Below are 17,681 nucleotides of genomic sequence, written 5' to 3'. Positions count from 1 at the left end.
AGAGCAAGCTCTCAACCCAAAACTCGGGGACTGGGAGTTTGCGGCATCTTTAAAAAGAAAGTTTCGCGCTAAGAGCAAGCTCTCAACCCAAAACTCGGGGACTGGGAGTTCGCGGTTTACTAAGAGAAAGATGCCGGTTTCGGAAATTCTTTAAAAAGGAAGTTTCGCGCTCAGAGTTACACTCTAAACCCAAAACTCGGGGACTGGGAGAATAGACAAGATCCGGAAAAGAGGAAAACCGGCATCAAGAAAATTTACAAGGGAAAGTAGTAGAACTTACCACCACGTTGGCGGTGGCGTCGTACCACGCGCTGTCGAACTCCTTCACGGCACGCTTGAGGCGCGTGAAGTGTTCTTCAGTAGAGCGAGGGCCGGCGGGATCTGGCGCTGGGAGGCGGTCCTTCCCCAAGCCGCGGGTAGCTGCGGAGATGTCCGCAGCGTTCCGGCGCTGGGCGTAAGGAAGGAGAGGCCCCAATTCTTGGCCTCCGCGCTTGAGCTCAACGATCCGGCCCAAGAGGCCGGTCGGTTTGTCTTGAACCGCCATGGCGGCAGGCCCGGTGTGCAGCACTAAGGGCTGCGAACCGCCTGAGGAGCTGCCGTCCGTACCCTTTCCGCGCGACGCTCCCGGCTTGATCTTAAGGGATGCCGGCGGCGGCTTAGGCGCGGTCGCGGGAGTTTCCTGGGTCGGTGGAGGCGTTGGCGTGGGCCCGGTTGCCTCAGGAGCAGAGGTTTCCGGTGGCGGCGGCGGTGCAGAGGTTTCCGGCGCGGAAGCTTCCGGCGCAGGCTTGGAGGAAGTTTTCTTCCTTTTCTTCTTCTCGAGGACGGGAGGAACAGAGGGTTCCGCCCGCCCGGCAGGGTCTTTTCCGGCGCCCATGTTGCTGGCGCCGGTGTCTTGGGTCTCTGGAGGGGAGGCAAGGTCCTCCTCCGCGCGGGGATCTGGCGGTGTAGGGGCCGCGCGCCCCGAACTTGTTGTGCCCCCCAGAGGGGAGGCAGAGGTGTTGCCGGCACCAGATGGTGCCGGACTGGAGTGAGGAGGAGGAGTCGAGGTCCGGGCCGAGCCGGCAGAGCCCTCAGGCCTGGGGCCAAGCTTGAGCGCGGGGCTGAAAGAAAGAAAAGAACAAAGTTGGGAAAAAAGCAACCGGAAAAGAACTTGGTGAAAACAGAACGAGCGGACCAAAGAAGCCTTACCCGGTGGCCGTCGGCATCTGCTTGCCCTTGCGGCGCCTCATGGCAACGACCTTACCCGCGACGGGCTCGGTCCGGAAGCGTTTGGCAGGAGGAGCTTGGCTTGAGCCGGCATCAGAGGCCGGCGTCTTGTTCTTCTGGCCCTGGGCCATGAGCTTATCCACAAACTCCTTGCCTGCCTCGGCCTGCAGCGGCGCCACGTGCTTATGGACCTGTGGGTTGAGGTTGGCTGAGGGCACATCTACAGAAGAACAATAGCAAAAGAGTATGAGAGGAATGAAAGAAAAGCTACCTCAAGAATGGTCAATTCATCGGACGAACCGGAAGGTTCCGGCGGAGCTTTGCCAAGACGCGCGGCTGGAGTCCGGCCCATCTTCAAGTCCTTCCAAAAGATGACGGGGTCGGGGTCGAACTTGTCGAGACCGCGCTTCCGGCAACGGCCGCGCTTGTCGGATTCGATGCCGGGGAAACAGTCCTTGGCCTGAAAGAACAAAAAAGAAAGAAGGTTAGCCGCAATAAAAGCTTCCGGAGAACCGACCCGAGTTGTGTAAATTCTTACTTCTTGGGTCGGAGGGTTAGTAGAGCTAAGAGGCCGGAGGCCCCATTCCCAGTTTTCCGGCATGGAGGTCTGGCAGATCTGCACGGCCTTGAGGACGACGTCCTTCTTGTCGAGAGGGAGGCCGGTGATCTTGGTAGGATCGCCGGGACCATACATCTCGCACATCTTGTGGGCGCGGCGCTTAAGAGGAAGCACCCGGCGTGAGATGAAGGTGCGGATGATGTCGTCAGAGCAGAGGTTGGTGTCCTTCATGCGCTGTTTCATGAAGCGTATAATCCGGTTTGTCTCGTTGTGAGACTCCTTCGGATTATAGCTCCAGTTAGTCTTGGTGGGCGGCGCCGGATCGAAAGGAGGCAGATCAATGAGATCCGCGGCGCCGTTGTTCCTAACATAGAAGAAGGTCCCTTGCCATGACCGGCATGACTCGAGACCGGAGAATTTGAAGAAGGGGCTCGCTTGACGAGAGCCAATGATGCAGGACCCGCATTGAACGGGGGGTTTGGGTTTCGGAATGTCTAAGCCCTGAACGGAATTAATCCGAAGGGCGAAGAATCGAGCAAACGTCTCACGAGTGGGACGAATGCCGATGTATGCCTCCATGAAGGTGACATAGCAAGAAAGGTAGAAGATGGCGTTGCCGGGAAGATGGTGAGGTTGGAGTTTGTAGAAATCAAGAAAGTCCCGAAAAAAGGAAGAGACGGGAAGGCCGAAGCCGCGCTCAAAGTGAGCGAGAAAGACAACACGTTCGCCGGGTTCGAGCACCGGTTCGATCTCGTCGCCGGGAATCCGGCAGGTTACTCCTTCCGGAATCCTCCGGGACCGGTACAACCAGTCAATCTCGTACTGGCTAACGCTGGAGCCCATCCAGGCTCCGCGGGTGACCTCGGAAAGATCAGTGCCGGAAGCTTGGCTAGAGCTTCCGGCATCTTGTTCTTGGGAGCTGTCGTTTTCCATCTGCGCGAGATCTGCGCTGACCCCGTCAGATGCGGGATCTTCCGGGTGACTGGAGGAAGAGGTGGAAGCGTATTGTTCGGAAGACATTCGGATTCGAGAAGTTTTCGGTATCTACTCGGAAAAAACAGATTCCCTAAGAACTACCCCCGCGAGAAGATCTACGAAGGACAGAAAAAGCAAAGAAAAGGAAAGAATAAATATGCTTTCAACCCAAGATCTGAACTGCGAGCAAAAGAGGAGTAAACGTGAATAAGGCCTAACCTGGGGCGGCAGAGTCGCACAGGGAAGTGACCGCCGGCGTCGAGGCGGGCTCGCTGTGCACAGAGAGGTCCGGCGACGGCGAGGTGGAGAAGAACTTGAAGAAACCTCAATGTCGCGGCAGAGAAGAAGGCGCCGCGGAAGTTCTTCCCGCGGAGAAGTCCGGCGGCGTCCGGCGGCGCGCTCGTGAGGGTTTGCTGGGCGGCGGAACTCGAGCGAGCAAAGGAGCGGCGGAGGCGCACGAGCAAGGAGCAGTACTGCGCGAGCGAATGGGGAATGCGAAGAAGAGGAAGGAGAAGGGACGGTTTGACCTTATAAAGAAAAAGAAGTGGGCTAAAAACCGCCGAACCGTAGCGGTTCAGCCGTGGGCCGCGACGGTTCGCCTCGCGTGTAGCCACGTGGCGCGAAGATACACGCGCGGAAGAAAAGGGCCACAGGGAGGCACACACGATCCGGAGAAGTGGTTGGGATCCGGTGCGGGTCAATTAATGCGCGCGCGGAAGCCGAACGGAAGTGACTACTGACACTGGCGCGACAGTCACAGTGCGCATGTCTCTGTCAGGCGCAGGACCCGATATATTCTCGACTTCGCCGAGGAAGTATTTAATGACTAAGAAGCCGGAAGATAAGCAGCCGGAGAATGCCTTGCAAAGAGAGAAGGCATGAGTCCGGGCAAAGATGCCGGAACCAAGTTGAGCACCGGACTGATTAAACCGGTATACAAGAACGTGAGAACCTGGCATGGTCTGTTGGATAGAATCCACCAGACTATACCAGCTTCGGGGACTAATGTTGGGGGGATGACCCCCGGTATGCCAAAGGCATGCCAAACCGGATGGTCTTATCCATCAAGGTACCGGTTTAATATTTATACCGGAGCTCCAAGTTAGGAATCTGGCTAAGTAAGCTAAGCCGGTATCCCCAAGAGGGGTATACCGGAACCAGGAAGGAAAGATACCGGAGCGCCGGAAGGAAGAACATGTCGGATAGCTGGTCAAAGATTCCGTCAGGAGCTAAAAGACAAGGATGAGCTAAGCAAAGTAGCTTTAAACGAAGGCCTGAAGACAAAGAAGAGGATGACGGCCAAAGAAGCCGGAGGACGTCAGCCTCCCCTGTTTAAAGAAGACCCCGGTGTCATCTATGATTAAAGTAGCTTTATAAAGTATCTTTGTAAAGTAGTTTGTCTAGTCAAAGATCCCATTAGGGTTTCTTGTCCTGTAAGCCACCCTCTCCCCTATATAAGGAGAGGGAGCAGCCTCTTTCATACGCGCGTGACATTAGAGACAGAACCTTGTAACCTCAAACCTGTAAACCTGTGGAGATCAATGAAAATGGTGATCTAGAGCGAGTTCTTCCTTGTGTATTTCTTCTTCAACCTCTGGCCTTCGCCAAGTTCTTGAGGAAACCATCCGGAAGTTCGTCCCATCTAGTCACAAACCCTCCCCCGAATCCTCTAGCATCCATTCGGCCCCAAGATAAGCCATCCTATGGCATCTGTTTGTTCCCCACGACGACAGTCGTCGCCTATGATCCTACCATTCCATTCTTTTATGTGTGAGATGTATCATTGTTGAGATATTTGTTCATTTGTTTGATTGTTTGAAAACTGTTGTAATTTGGTTGAGACATTTCTTTATTTATTTTATTATTTCAAAACTATTGTGATTTGGTTGAGACATTTGTTTATCTGTTGTAATAATTTGGATGATTATTTGATTAATTATGATCGATTGTTGTATATTGATGTTTATACCATGTTGCATATGAATTCTATGAAAAATCCTACTTTTACGGGTTCAGATGTCGCTGGCGCAGAACAGAGCCCGTGACCCATAAATACGAGTTCGGTGAACTGAACCTAGAGTTTTCAGTTCGCGTGTTTACGGGTCCTGTTAAAGATGCTCTAAGTGACCTTGTCAAGATGAACTCCCAAAGTGGCCCATCCCAAAAGAAATGGGTTTGAGGAATTTTCCACGGTTCAACTTCCGCCTATTTCGCGGTATATTGAACAGTCTAGGGGATCAAGTTTGTCAGTTTAGTGTGTTGCTTAATTTTTTTTCTTTATTTTCCAAGTCGTCTCATGGTTAGGCAAACACCCGCTTTTCGGTCCATGTCTACATCATATTTGGTCTACATTTAAGGATGGCAATGGAGCGGGTTTGGATGGATATACCAAAACTAGATCCATGTCCAAATCCATCAGCCTTGCTCCGCCCCACCCACGAAAGTATCCACGGGCATGGTTGTCGCTCCAAATCCAAATCCGTCGGATATCCGGATATCCATGTGTGTACGCACTATGCACGTGAACATAAAATATTTGAGCATAACAACAACATTTTAGCAGCATTTTGATAATATTTTCGTAGCATTTCAGCAATATATATGGGCAATGAATACGAGGAGGCAGAAGGGAGATGGGATGAGAGCAAACTCATTGTCCGCCGGTGCATCTCCTAGGCGGAGGAGAGCCGAACTTCCGGAGAGGTGGAAGGGATGGCCGCCGAACAAGCCCTCCTAGAGAGGGAGGCCATGAAAGAAGTGGTAATCGATGGATAAATCTTAGTTTTAGCGGGCCTTTTATGATTTTGGCCTCAAGAGAGAGGCAGCTAGGTCTAGGTAAAATCCCATGTTTCACTAACATGTGGTACTCACATGTCAGCTGGATATCTATTGGATATCCATGGAGCAAAACCTCTACCCATACCCACCCCATGAGTTATCGAATATCCACGCTATGAAATCCGTGGGCATAATCAACCCTCCATATCCGTGCCCGTTGGACCGAATATCTGTGGATACCCAGATCCGTGGATAAAATTGCAATCCTTATCTACATCTGCTTCTGGCAATATCTGTTTTTATTTGTTTTTAACTTTTTTCTGTAATATTATTTTTTGACGTGTGCATATGTACTGTTATTAGGACAGTGTAATTCATATTTTCACGATATTAAATATAATTTTTTGTCAAAAAGTGGCACACCAAGATTTTCTCGTAAGAAGAGTAAAAATGAAATACTGTAGGAATATATATGTAGTAATGTATGCAAATGGAAACACTCCACTAATAACAAAATCTTTCCCAGCTCCAGGCAAGGTAACCGGATGAGGTGTACGTTAGATGGAGTGGAGGGTTGCTTTGGCGTAGTGTTCAGGTTTGTATATTGCGGCTGCACTGCCCACGCACGCGCACGTTCCCAGCTCCGCTCCGGACTTCGATCGCCATGGCACCGCCGTGCGGCCGCGGCGCCCCGCCGCTGGTCTTCATCGCGCTCTCCGCGGCGTTCCTCACCTACAACGCGCTCCTCTCGCCCCGCTCCGTCCCGCCCCTCCCCACCTCCTTCCCCGACGCCACCGCCGCCTTTTCCTCCTCATCCCGCTCCCGCCGCCTCGCCTCTGGCGGCGGCAGCGGCGGGCCGAGGCCGTTCCACACCGCGGTGACCGCCTCCGGGTCCGTCTACAACACGTGGCAGTGCCGCGTCATGTACCACTGGTTCAAGGAGGCGCGGCGGCAGGCGCGCGGCGGCGACATGGGCGGCTTCACCAGGATCCTGCACTCCGGGAAGCCCGACGAGTTCGTCCGCGAGATCCCCACCTTCGTCGCCGACCCGCTGCCGGAAGGGACGGATCAGGTAATGCGCTCCGTTGCTTGGTTACCTGAAACGCCAATTTTACAATGTTGTTTGCTGTTTTCCTTGTTGCTTCCCTGGTTTCTTGTTACTACTACTAGTCGTTACTGGTTTTGAAGAAATGTGAGTAAAAATTAGTAGTTGAAAGTGAGAAATCTGAACTTGTTAATTCGGCATCATGTGAATTGGTTGATATGGAGAGGTAGGCACAATTAGCTTTAATGCAGCAGCATCATAGCAGTTATTGGAATTGTCTAGATACTGGTTTATGTTCACTTTGATGCTCAACTTGACCTCCATAACACTAACACAGTACCACTATAACAAATTTAATGTCCCAAGTCCTGCGCTCCCGGTTAAATGGAAAGGTTAAGACAGAAATTAAAATTCCAGAGAAAGATACATGATCATTAACTTCTGGACAAAATAACAGCTGTCCTACTTTACCTTATGCAAACATGTGGTGTGTGGGATCAAGTACCTCTGTGGATAGGAGCAAATGGTGAGGCCAAGTTGGTGGAAAAGACTGACTGGCAGCTAGGATGAGTAAACAGGATTATTGGACCCTGCTGTTACCTGCTTTGCATCATGTGGCGTCCAAGGCAAGAACTATCGATGTAGGACGCAAGCTGACAATAATGCTGTGGTCAGTGGGTCTCTCATCATGATAGACTCCTGTGGCCATTCTTCAGTTTTGTTGTACATGCATACTAGAATACTGATGGATGAACAATTCAAGATCTCACAAAGTTACTGACCAAGCCTTAGTACTAAAACCATGTATTTTCTTTGCAAATGTTTTATTTTTTTTGCTTTTCTGTTGCAAACTGTTCCCAAAACACCGCTCTTTGGAATTTTTCTCTTAACAGAGTTCATCCTAAATCTCAGGGATACATTGTTCTTAATAGGCCATGGGCATTTGTTCAATGGCTCCAGAAGGCAGACATACAGGAAGAGTGAGTTCAGTAAGTTCATACAAGAAGTATACACCAACCTTCAGATACAGTATTTTGGTTAACTTTTATATATTTTGTAGATATATCTTGATGGCGGAGCCAGATCATCTTATTGTCAAGCCTATTCCGAACTTATCAAGAGATGGCCGTGCAGCAGCTTTCCCTTTCTTCTATATAGAGCCCCAAAAATATGAAAAAATGTTGCGTAAGTTCTTTCCTGAAAATAAAGGGCCAATCACAAACATTGATCCCATAGGAAATTCTCCTGTCATCATTGAGAAGGTAGTTTTACCCTGTGGAATATATTCTGTGCATGTACTCATACGGAATCAATTAAGCAGTTATGTTTTCTCTAATTTGCTAGGAGTCTCTTTCTAGGATTGCACCGACATGGATGAATATGTCGTTAGCCATGAAGAAAGATCCTGAAGCAGATAAAGCTTTTGGATGGGTTCTTGAAATGTAAAGTACATCCATTCATTATCTTATTTCCACGATTGGTCCAAGCTTTCAATCAGGCTTTGAGAAATGCCTTCGAAATCTTGCTGTTGATGTTTATTCTAGTCAATGCACTGCATGTGTAATTATTCTGTATACTGATGTTTCTATGCTGCTATCCTGGGAAGCAGGTATGCATATGCTGTAGCATCAGCTCTGCATGGAGTGGGGAATATCTTACACAAGGATTTCATGATTCAGGTTTTTGACTGTTTGGTTCAGTAGAATGTAAGCATGCATATTGGGGAACTTGTGCAATTCTGTTCTGAGCTGATAATTCCATTCTGTTGTTTTAGCCACCATGGGACTTGGAAATTGGTGATTCATATATCATACATTATACTTATGGGTGTGATTATGATATGAAGGTATATAGTTTTCTCTTTGATGCAAAATTTCAGGATTCGTCTTATAAGTTCATGCTTTAACCATGTTCTTCTCTGAACTAGGGTGAATTGACTTACGGCATAATTGGAGAGTGGAGGTTTGACAAAAGATCCTACGAGAATAAACCTCCTCCTAGAAATTTGCCATTACCTCCGAATGGCGTACCTAGAAGTGTGGTATGGTTCAGCTCTACCTGCAGATCTAATATTGATTTTCTGCTTGAAGACCTTTTTATTGTTCATTCTAGTGAGCATTATTCTGAATTTTCGACGGTGTTCTTTTTCCACGGCGTACCTGTCCTGTCCTTGTTATCCACTCTTTCAAGGAGTTTTGTTGTCTTAGTCAGTACTCAATACACACTACATAAACTACAAAGGATGAACATAGGATTGGTATAGTTACTGGTGTTGCAAACAGGCCCTAGTTGCAAATCGCAATGAAGTATTAGCGATGTAGTAGGATGACCATTAGGTATAGGTGCAAGTTTAAGTATGTCAGTTTCATGGCAGAATAATACAAGTCATCCGTTATTCTTCATCCATTACCCTTCATCCGTTATTAGCGATACTTCAGATTTATCATCCAAAACAAGCCATTTTTTTTTTTGCAATAGATGTGCTTGGAATACCTTCACTATTCCTTTTTCTCCAGTTAAGGTACCTAAATGTGATGGGATGACGAGGGATAATAGATCGTTCATGCATACTACAGAGTCATTATTTTGCTATACCATGCTCCTATTTTCTTGGAATAGTTACTAGTCACATTTACTAATGGATTCTGTATTTTCCATAGGTGACACTTGTGAAAATGGTGAATGAAGCAACAGCCAACATACCCAACTGGGAATCTTATGCAGCCGAGTGACCTTGTATAATCTGATACTTGGCATGTCCATTCAATTTTGTCCCCTCACCGCTGAAGCTTGGACAACTGGTTCATATATAGGCTTACCCAGAGCTGTTGACATCATACATTTCTGCTTGGATCACCAAGTGTATGTTGAGGGATTGGATAGCCTAAAGCTGAATTAGTGCAAGTCAATATGATCCCTTTGGGTATATGTTACAATACACATACACTACGGCTAAATATATTTTACGTGAAAAGTCTGTAAATGTAGGTGAAAAGTCCAATGTAAATGAGTGAGAGGTGTGTTGAGCTCTTCTGGTTCTTGATCCTCATTCCTGTCTTCATCCTGATTCTTTTCTGCTTCAGAAAAGTCAGGCATAGACTGTCATTTAGGCAAGACACACTAATCTACTTGTTTTTCCATTTGAAGTGTAGCTGAAATGCATGAACCAAGTTTGCTTAGTAACATAAGTGGCTGCCTTAGAAGGAGTTGGAAGTGATACATTTTACTCATTTACCTAGTTTACCCAAGTGATTGTCATCTGCTGGCTAACTGGTTAATATGTTTTGCCAGGGAATACAAATACGCTATTGTTTTAAATTACTGAAGATAGATCTAGAAAGGAAATTCTTCTCGCCTTCTCAATTTAACAATGAAGAAAGTTCTATTTGTGACAAAGAAGAGTCAATTCCTTCGCTCTTACTTCTCTTCCAGTCGTCTCCTTCTCTTCAGATCCCACCTCCCCTTGCCTCCAATGCCACCGAACCCAACACCACCTCCCTAGCTTCCGTCTCCTCCAATGGAACCGGCGGCGGCGCCGCCGGCCTCTCACGTGAGCGCTCAGGGCGGCCATACCGCCGCCACAGCCGCGCGTGATCTCCGGCGCCGCCAGTACGCGGTGCTAGCGCTCACCTTCGCCGCGTACGCCGCGTTCCACGCCTCCCGGAAGCCGCCCAGCATCGTCAAGGCCGTCCTCTCCACGGACTGGGCGCCCTTCTCCGGGCCCAGCGGGACGCACCACCTGGGCGAGCTCGACCTCGCCTTCCTCGCGGCCTACGCCGCCGCCATGTTCGCCGCGGGCCACCTCGCCGACCGCGCCGACCTCCGCGTCCTCCTCGGCGCCGCCATGCTCGCCTCCGCGGCCACGTCGGCGGCGCTCGGCGCGGCCTACTTCCTCGACATCCACAGCCTCGCCTTCTTCCTCGCCGCGCAGGTCGCCAGCGGCGTGGTCCAGTCCGCCGGATGGCCCTGCGTCGTCGCCGTCGTGGGGAACTGGTTCGGCCACGCCTCCAGCCGCGGCACCATCATGGGGGTGTGGACCTCGCACACCTCTGTCGGCAACATCGCGGGCTCCTTCCTCGCCGCCGCCGTGCTCGAGTTCGGATGGGGCTGGTCCTTCTTGGTGCCAGCATTTTTCATTGCCGCGCTCGGAGTCGTGGTGCTGGTGTTCTTGGTCGCCCACCCGAGTGATGCTGGTTTGGAGCTGGATGCAATGGAGGTTGAGATGAATGGGGAAGGTGGGGAGGAGGTGGAGCTTCTTGTGGAGGAGAAGAAAGAGGTTCAAGTGGATGATGACGAGTTTGAAATGGAGATGGGGTCTCAACTTCCTCTTCCTAGGGCCATTGGATTCTTGGAGGCATGGAGATTGCCTGGTGTCGCGCCTTATGCGTTCTGCCTCTTCTTCTCCAAGCTTGTTGCTTATACCTTCCTCTACTGGTTGCCATTCTATATACGGAACAATGGTGCGTGCTTATATTCTCCTGCAGCCACAATAGAAACATACCATCTTGTTATCTGCTGCTTGCTGTTCACTACTTGGATACTTTGTGAAATTGGGTCAAGTAAAATGAAGAAATAGATCATGATTAGTTTGAACTGCTACCATTTGACATTGTAAGTTTGTAAGTCTCAAACTGAACTGTTAAATAATCTATCCTACCTTAACAGTTTGATATAGCAGTGGTTTCACTTTGATGCCGTGGTTAGCTGATTGCTTCTTATTGGACAACATGATCAGTAGTTCTGTGACAAGGGGGAGATTGATCTCTTGTGATTACCAGGGATCACATCCCTGTCAGCATTTCTACACATATAAAAGTAATGGAGTAGCTGTGTTAGTTTGCTGAGCGGCTTGTACGAGGTCAAAGCTTTGCATATTGAAGAACCCTCTTTTGTTGATCATATCCCTGTCAGAATTTCTACACATATTAGTTTTCCAGGTAGTAATGTGATAAAAAAGACACGCGACTAATCCAGCTTGTAGTAGTTGTAAAATACCCACACTTCCTTTGTTTCATTTCTGAAGTCTAATGAAAAGACAAAAACTACAAGTGACGAGTGCTATTTGGAGATTACTGTTATATTTGCAACCATTTTTTAAATACAGAACTTTTCCAAAGTATCAGTTGTAGTCTTAGCACACATCATGCATATACTTATATCACATGCCACTATGTTGCAGCTGTAGCTGGCCAGTTCTTGTCGCACAAGGCTTCAGGAATTTTGTCAATCGTATTCGACGTTGGAGGAGTTTTGGGAGGGATTTCAGCTGGTTACCTCTCGGACGCAATAGGTGCCCGTGCTATAACATCAGTTTTGTTTCTTCTCCTGTCAATCCCTTCGCTTATCCTTTACCGGGCATTCGGAAGCATATCCATGCGCCACAACCTTGGCCTCATGTTCATCTCTGGTTACTTCGTGAATGGCCCCTACTCCCTCATCACCACTGCTGTGGCAACAGATCTCGGCACCCAGGATGCGATCAAGGGGAACTCACGAGCGCTGGCTACGGTATCGGCAATAATCGATGGCACCGGATCTGTCGGCGCTGCGCTGGGACCCTTACTGACGGGGTACATCTCGACCAGAGGATGGAACAGCGTGTTCTTCATGCTGATCTTGTCCATATCGCTCGCCCTGGTGTTTTTGATACGCATAGCGAGAGATGAGATAGTTGCTAAGATCGGTGCCAGGCATTAGGCTTCGTTTGCTTTGCTGATGCTTCGGAATTGTTAGACACTTGATTTTTTCTGTGGGTTCTGGGAGACTTAATTACTTGCAGGAGTTGTAAGTCTGTAGGAGTTAGGTTAGGACCATTTCTTGGTGCATGTAAGTTGTTGGGCTGGTTGGTTGGTTGCACATATGTACACTCATAGAAATCAAAGGCTGGATACAAATTGTCCCTTTCTTTTTTGCATAATAGTGAGTGTATTGACAAATTATTAGTTCATTACATGTTATCCATGTTTGTTCTGATGCTTATGGCTTTTCCAGTGGTAGACTGTTCAATCAGCAAAAGATTGTTGTGTGCAAAGTATAAGTTTGGTGCCGCAAAAAACATAAGTAGAGCTCCGGTCATTTGAACACGATGTCCTAGAAAGCTCCCCACATTGTGGGTCCTCGGCATCTAAAGAATAGTTTAACCACATTTAAAAGCTTCGAAAAAATCTGATGTTTTACACAAGTGTGTATGCTTTTATTTCATCAAATTTCATGAAAAAGTATGTTTATTCTGGGTTACTAAATAATACAAATACATGGATGTATAATGGATGTACTACTTGCCATTATAGGTCCATACATCTGCTGTTGTTTAGAGCACAGATAACAATATTCATTCACAATTTTTGCATTTATGTCTATACATGTGAGATTTTTTTTTAAAGAATGAAACTGCAGCATTTTTCCCTCATTTTTTGTAAATTTTGTTCTCGGAATCCACTTGCTCCTTCCCAAAATATTTTGCATAGAAATTTTGGTCAGTGTCAAAATTTGTAAAGTTTGATCAAGTATAAAGAATCAAAGATAGAAATATCAATAACTACAATATAAAATGCATACAATAAAGGTACATTTGATGTTGGAAAAATGGAACAAATTGTGGAAAAATGGAATATCTCAGAATTTTATACTTAAAATTTGGGAATTTCGAAAGGGTGGAATTTTGGGAGACTGAACTGAAGGTGGACGATGGCCACGATGGCGACACTGGAAACAGGGAGCGCCGTTGCTTCGAAATAGAAGATGCGCCATTGCACATTAGCGCGGTATGCGACCTGGATTATCACTCCCAGCCCAGAAGCAGCAATTACTGGTCCAATGCAACTGGAGTCACAATCTTGGTGACCTGGTCACTGGTCAGGTATGCAGCCATTATCATCTTAACCGCGCGCACAGTTAGGGTCCTCAAGTCTTCGACTGCATGCTCTCACCATTCTTTGGTTCCACCAAAATAGGGTGACCGTTCCTGCTTTTGGATAAGAGAAATGTATTAATATCATGAATATACTAGTTACACCCAGCCAGCAACAACGAAATATTCTAAAGACATTACAGATGCATGACCCTAAGATAAAAACAAGAAAAAGAAGGGGAAAAAAAAATCAAAGAACCCGCTTTGGTGATCTAAACCTTGTAGCTACAAAAAAAAAACAACTACCAAGACACCACGGGGAGTCCGTGGTGATAAAACAATGTCTTCAACAAGGTCCTTGCTAGATACAACCAATTAATACTAGACCTTGAATTTTGATCTCGGAGTAAATGCGCCCTCTCAAAGCAGTGTCTTCAATAAGATCATTGCTAGACGCAACAAATTAAAGCCAGACCTTGGATTTTCACTATGAAAGATGAGAGCATGCACTCCTCCTGTGTTGTCGCCCCCACTTGCTGATGTCGCTGCTGCAAGTCAAGAACCACCAAGTTAGGTCCATATCACCATGAAGACACAGTCGGCCATTACTAGCCTCAGAACACAACCGCCTAACATTCTTCGCCACTGTCTTCTCCATGAAAATCGAAAACCAATATGTCTCATGGTGACAACAGACAACGAAGTTTTGCGTCACTTGGTGATTTAGCAGAGTATAGCCATGTGGCCGAAGATGGCTAGGTAAAAGTATCAGGCACAGTGACATCTCGTTCCACTTCTTGAATTGCCAGGAGTAGGGCCATGCCCTCTTTGATACCCTCCACCGATTGGCCTGTAAGAGCAATTCTAATAGTACAGCTGGGTGCTGGCTATAAGGCCAGCTATAGTCAGCTTATAGCTAACTTGTACAATAGTTGGCTTTAAGGATTGATAACTTTATGTATAAAAGGCCCACCACACATACTCACAAAGTGCCTAGGAGCACGTGCAAGAGCTGGCTCTTGCATGAGAGCCCATCTCTCTTCTCTCTCCACTTCTCTCTTATCCACCTAAGCAAAACAATACTATTTTAATTCTTATAGCCCGCTGAGTCAGCCTTATTATACTTGCTCTAATTGCATCTTGCACCCAACGATCATCTGCGAGACCTTGCTCGACAGTTCGGATGTTCCTAATTCAAGTTCTGATAGCCATGGACAGCCTCAACGCGATATCAGCAGCAATATTTCCATTGATCCAACGATCACACCAAAACAATTGATGCTTCCCATCGCCGATAGTGATGTGCATCAGGATTATTTTTTTGAGCCGAAAGCAATAGGGGAGTCCCCGACCGTAAATTTATTAAAAGAAATAAAATGTACAAGAAGGAAGAAAATGATGTACAAAATAACGGGCTTAGTGACGAGGGATCACCTCGCTAATGCCTACAGATTGTAGACTTGGGTTTCGGGAGAGAGCGACGATGGAGATTCCGGGAGCGAGATTAGGCACATGACGTACCCTGCTTCGGGTCCCCTCGGAGGAGGATCCCTACGTGCTGCTAGCAATCCAGTATAAGATCATAAGTATGTTTACAGGGTGCCGCCATAGGCGGAGCTATGTTGTCTATCTATCATCTATCTGTTGTCTCTCTGTTGGCCTTCTTCTATCGGGTACCCTGGCTGACTTTATATATGCAACCATCCTAGGGTTTTACAAGAGTCCTAGTTGACTACTTCTTCGGGTTGCCTTGTTGGGCCTTCTCCATATTGGACCGAGCCGAGCCAGGTATACCAATAATGGGTACCCGAAGGGTATACCCATGTCACTTAGCCCAGGGCATAGCCCAAACAAACTACAAAGCGTCTAGCCACGCCAAGAGGGTCATTCTGTAAGAAAGAAGGAAGAGGTCCCTTTTTAAAAGAAAAGTACCAAACACTAATGGAAGGTGTTACATTATCAAAAATGAGAGAGTTCATATGCTTACAAATCTTCTAACAAGTAGTGGCAGACGCTTAGCGTTGAGAGTTAAGTGTTTTTTTCCTTAGTAACATATCCTTCGTATTGATGCGGTCATTAGCGAGGAGCCAGAAAAAGAATTGATCTTAGGTGTGCATTTCATCAATCTCCAGATCCAAGGAGAGAAAATGGGAGCCTGAATATGTTTAAAATTTAACTTGTAGAATTTGCTGGTAGAGAAACAGGAGCCGCAACTGTAGGACCAAAGTCTTTCTCTTTGGTATTGATATTGGCTCTAGTTTGTCTCACAAGGACATTGAACAGAGCAATGTCTTTCTCACCCACCAGAGGAAGGAGCTCCAGCAGGAGGGGTACACCCGCATAAGTGAGCCAAGGGATGAGGGCACGCTGGACCCCAGCGGAGAGAACAACAACAACCGTGGCATGCGAGAGGTGGATTGTCCAACGACTCCACATGTCTAGCCATAAGAAGTTTTGTTGGATGGTGCTTGTGGTTCCCCCCCTCTATGTTGGAGGCGTTCTCCAAGTTAAATCTTGTGTCTCCCGCCGCGATTTCCTTTTTCGTTCTTGGTTATTGCTTGTCATATTTATAACAGGTTTGGTCTGGGCTTTGCGACATGGAGTCATTGAAGTTCGATCTACTACAGCTGGACTACACCGCAAGATTCTCTCTATGGCAAGTGAAGATGAGGACGATCCTCGCCCAAACTTTTGATCAGGATGAAGCATTGATGGTTTCGGGGAGAAAGACAGGGACGGAGCCAGCATGGGGCTGGCTGGGGCCATGGCCCCCCTCATGGTGGAAATTTTTGTGAAAACCCCCTTGCTAATATGCTTATTTTACCTGTAATTTCACCTAAATTTAGCTATATGCCCCCCTCCAAGAAATTTTGCATGTAGTTAGCCCCCCCTTGTGTCACTTCCCTGGCTCCGTCCCTGGAGAAAGATTCGTCGACATGGAACATTGAGGAAAAGCGCAAGGACCGTAAGGCTTTGTCTTTGATTCAGCTTCATCTATCCAATAATATTTTACATGAAGTGTTGCAATAGAAATCTGTAGCATCCCTATGATTGATACTAGAATTGATCTGCATGTCAAAAGATCTAACCAGTAAGATGGCACGTGAAGATGCAGTTGTTCTCGCACAAGTTGCAATAAGGTACGTCACTGATGAATCAACTATTGATCTTTAGAGAGACCGTTTCTGATTTGCTGTCCATGAAGGTAAATATGATGATGAAGATTTTGCTCTTTTATTGTAAGCCCCGTTTCCTAATTCATTAAAAAAATTGTGGGACACTATAACATTGAGGTGTGATACACTAACCCTTCTCGAAGTTTATGAGGCCCTCTAGCAGAGAGAAAAAAATGACAACTGTGGTGCAGGCAGAGGGTTCGTCATCAAAGGTAGAAGCACTACAGGTTCGAGGACAACAATAACTACAACAACAGAGATAAGAGCAAGACCAATAGAGGTCGCTCAAAGTCCAAGGAATGAGACAAAATTTGCGGGTATTGTAAGAAAACTAATCAATATATTGATGACTGTTGGAAGCCGTAGAACAAGGAGAGAAAAAATGGTACGTACCAACCAAAAACAAATATGATGGTGATGGTATGGTTGATGTTGTTTCGAGTGATAATTCTGATGTTGATTGCCTAGTTGTCTTTGCTAGTTGTGTTTCTGGTAATGATGAGTGGATACTTGATTCTGCATGTTAATTTCATATTTGCTGTAACAAAGACTGGTTCAGTTCTTATGAGTTTGTGCAGAGTGTAGATGTTGTGTGTATGAGAGATAACAACCCACACGAGATCGTGGGCATTAGATACGTTCGGATCAGGATACACGATGGCATGATACGTACATTGACGAAGGTGAGACACATACTAGGCATGACAAGAAATTTGATCTCGCTCAGCACCCTTGATGTCGAGGGGTATAAACACTCTAGTTCACATGGAGTTTTAAGGTATCAATATGTTCCCTCGTTCACCTGATAGCGATATGAATTCTGCAAGACCAAATATGCAAACCAAATTTAAGCACCCTTGATGTCGAGGGGTATAAACACTCTAGTTCACATGGAGTTTTAAGGTATCAATAGGTTCCCTCGTTCACCTGATAGCGATATGAATTCTGCAAAGTTATATGTTCTTAGAGGTAGCACTTTGACTAGTATTGTTGATGATGTTGTTATTCCGAATGAACATTCCAAAACTAATATTTGGCATATGCGTCTTGGACATATAAGTGAACATGGCATGACCGAATTACATAGGAGAG

The 17,681-nt window shown here is 46.9% G+C and overlaps 2 protein-coding genes across 2 annotated transcripts; both read left to right on the top strand.

Annotated features, from left to right (window-relative positions):
- The first annotated feature begins 6,182 nt into the window (after positions 1-6,182).
- On the top strand, positions 6,183-9,746 carry LOC124685147 (hydroxyproline O-arabinosyltransferase 1-like). Its single transcript, XM_047219469.1, has 8 exons — positions 6,183-6,590; positions 7,476-7,543; positions 7,624-7,825; positions 7,908-8,005; positions 8,173-8,242; positions 8,338-8,409; positions 8,491-8,604; positions 9,224-9,746. Exons 1-8 carry the CDS (start codon positions 6,183-6,185, stop codon positions 9,293-9,295), a joined length of 1,104 nt encoding a protein of 367 aa, XP_047075425.1. The 3' UTR covers positions 9,296-9,746.
- Positions 9,747-10,013: 267 nt separating this feature from the next.
- On the top strand, positions 10,014-12,457 carry LOC124685146 (putative glycerol-3-phosphate transporter 5). Its single transcript, XM_047219468.1, has 2 exons — positions 10,014-11,023; positions 11,743-12,457. The coding sequence occupies exons 1-2, from the start codon at positions 10,081-10,083 to the stop codon at positions 12,258-12,260; spliced, it is 1,461 nt and encodes a 486-aa protein (XP_047075424.1). The 5' UTR covers positions 10,014-10,080; the 3' UTR covers positions 12,261-12,457.
- Positions 12,458-17,681: the final 5,224 nt, after the last annotated feature.

Source organism: Lolium rigidum, chromosome 1, assembly GCF_022539505.1.
Source record: "Lolium rigidum isolate FL_2022 chromosome 1, APGP_CSIRO_Lrig_0.1, whole genome shotgun sequence".
NCBI classification, from domain to species: Eukaryota; Viridiplantae; Streptophyta; class Magnoliopsida; order Poales; family Poaceae; genus Lolium; species Lolium rigidum.
This window is presented reverse-complemented; position numbering and strand designations above follow the sequence as displayed.

Excerpts from the sequence above, each read along its gene's own strand:
- LOC124685146 (XM_047219468.1), top strand. The coding sequence starts at position 10,081 with ATGGAACCGGCGGCGGCGCCGCCGGCCTCTCACGTGAGCGCTCAGGGC. Across the intron at positions 11,024-11,742 it reads ATTCTATATACGGAACAATG|CTGTAGCTGGCCAGTTCTTG; the intron begins GTGCGTGCTTAT and ends ACTATGTTGCAG.
- LOC124685147 (XM_047219469.1), top strand. The coding sequence starts at position 6,183 with ATGGCACCGCCGTGCGGCCGCGGCGCCCCGCCGCTGGTCTTCATCGCG. Across the intron at positions 6,591-7,475 it reads TGCCGGAAGGGACGGATCAG|GGATACATTGTTCTTAATAG; the intron begins GTAATGCGCTCC and ends CCTAAATCTCAG. Across the intron at positions 8,410-8,490 it reads GGTGTGATTATGATATGAAG|GGTGAATTGACTTACGGCAT; the intron begins GTATATAGTTTT and ends TCTCTGAACTAG.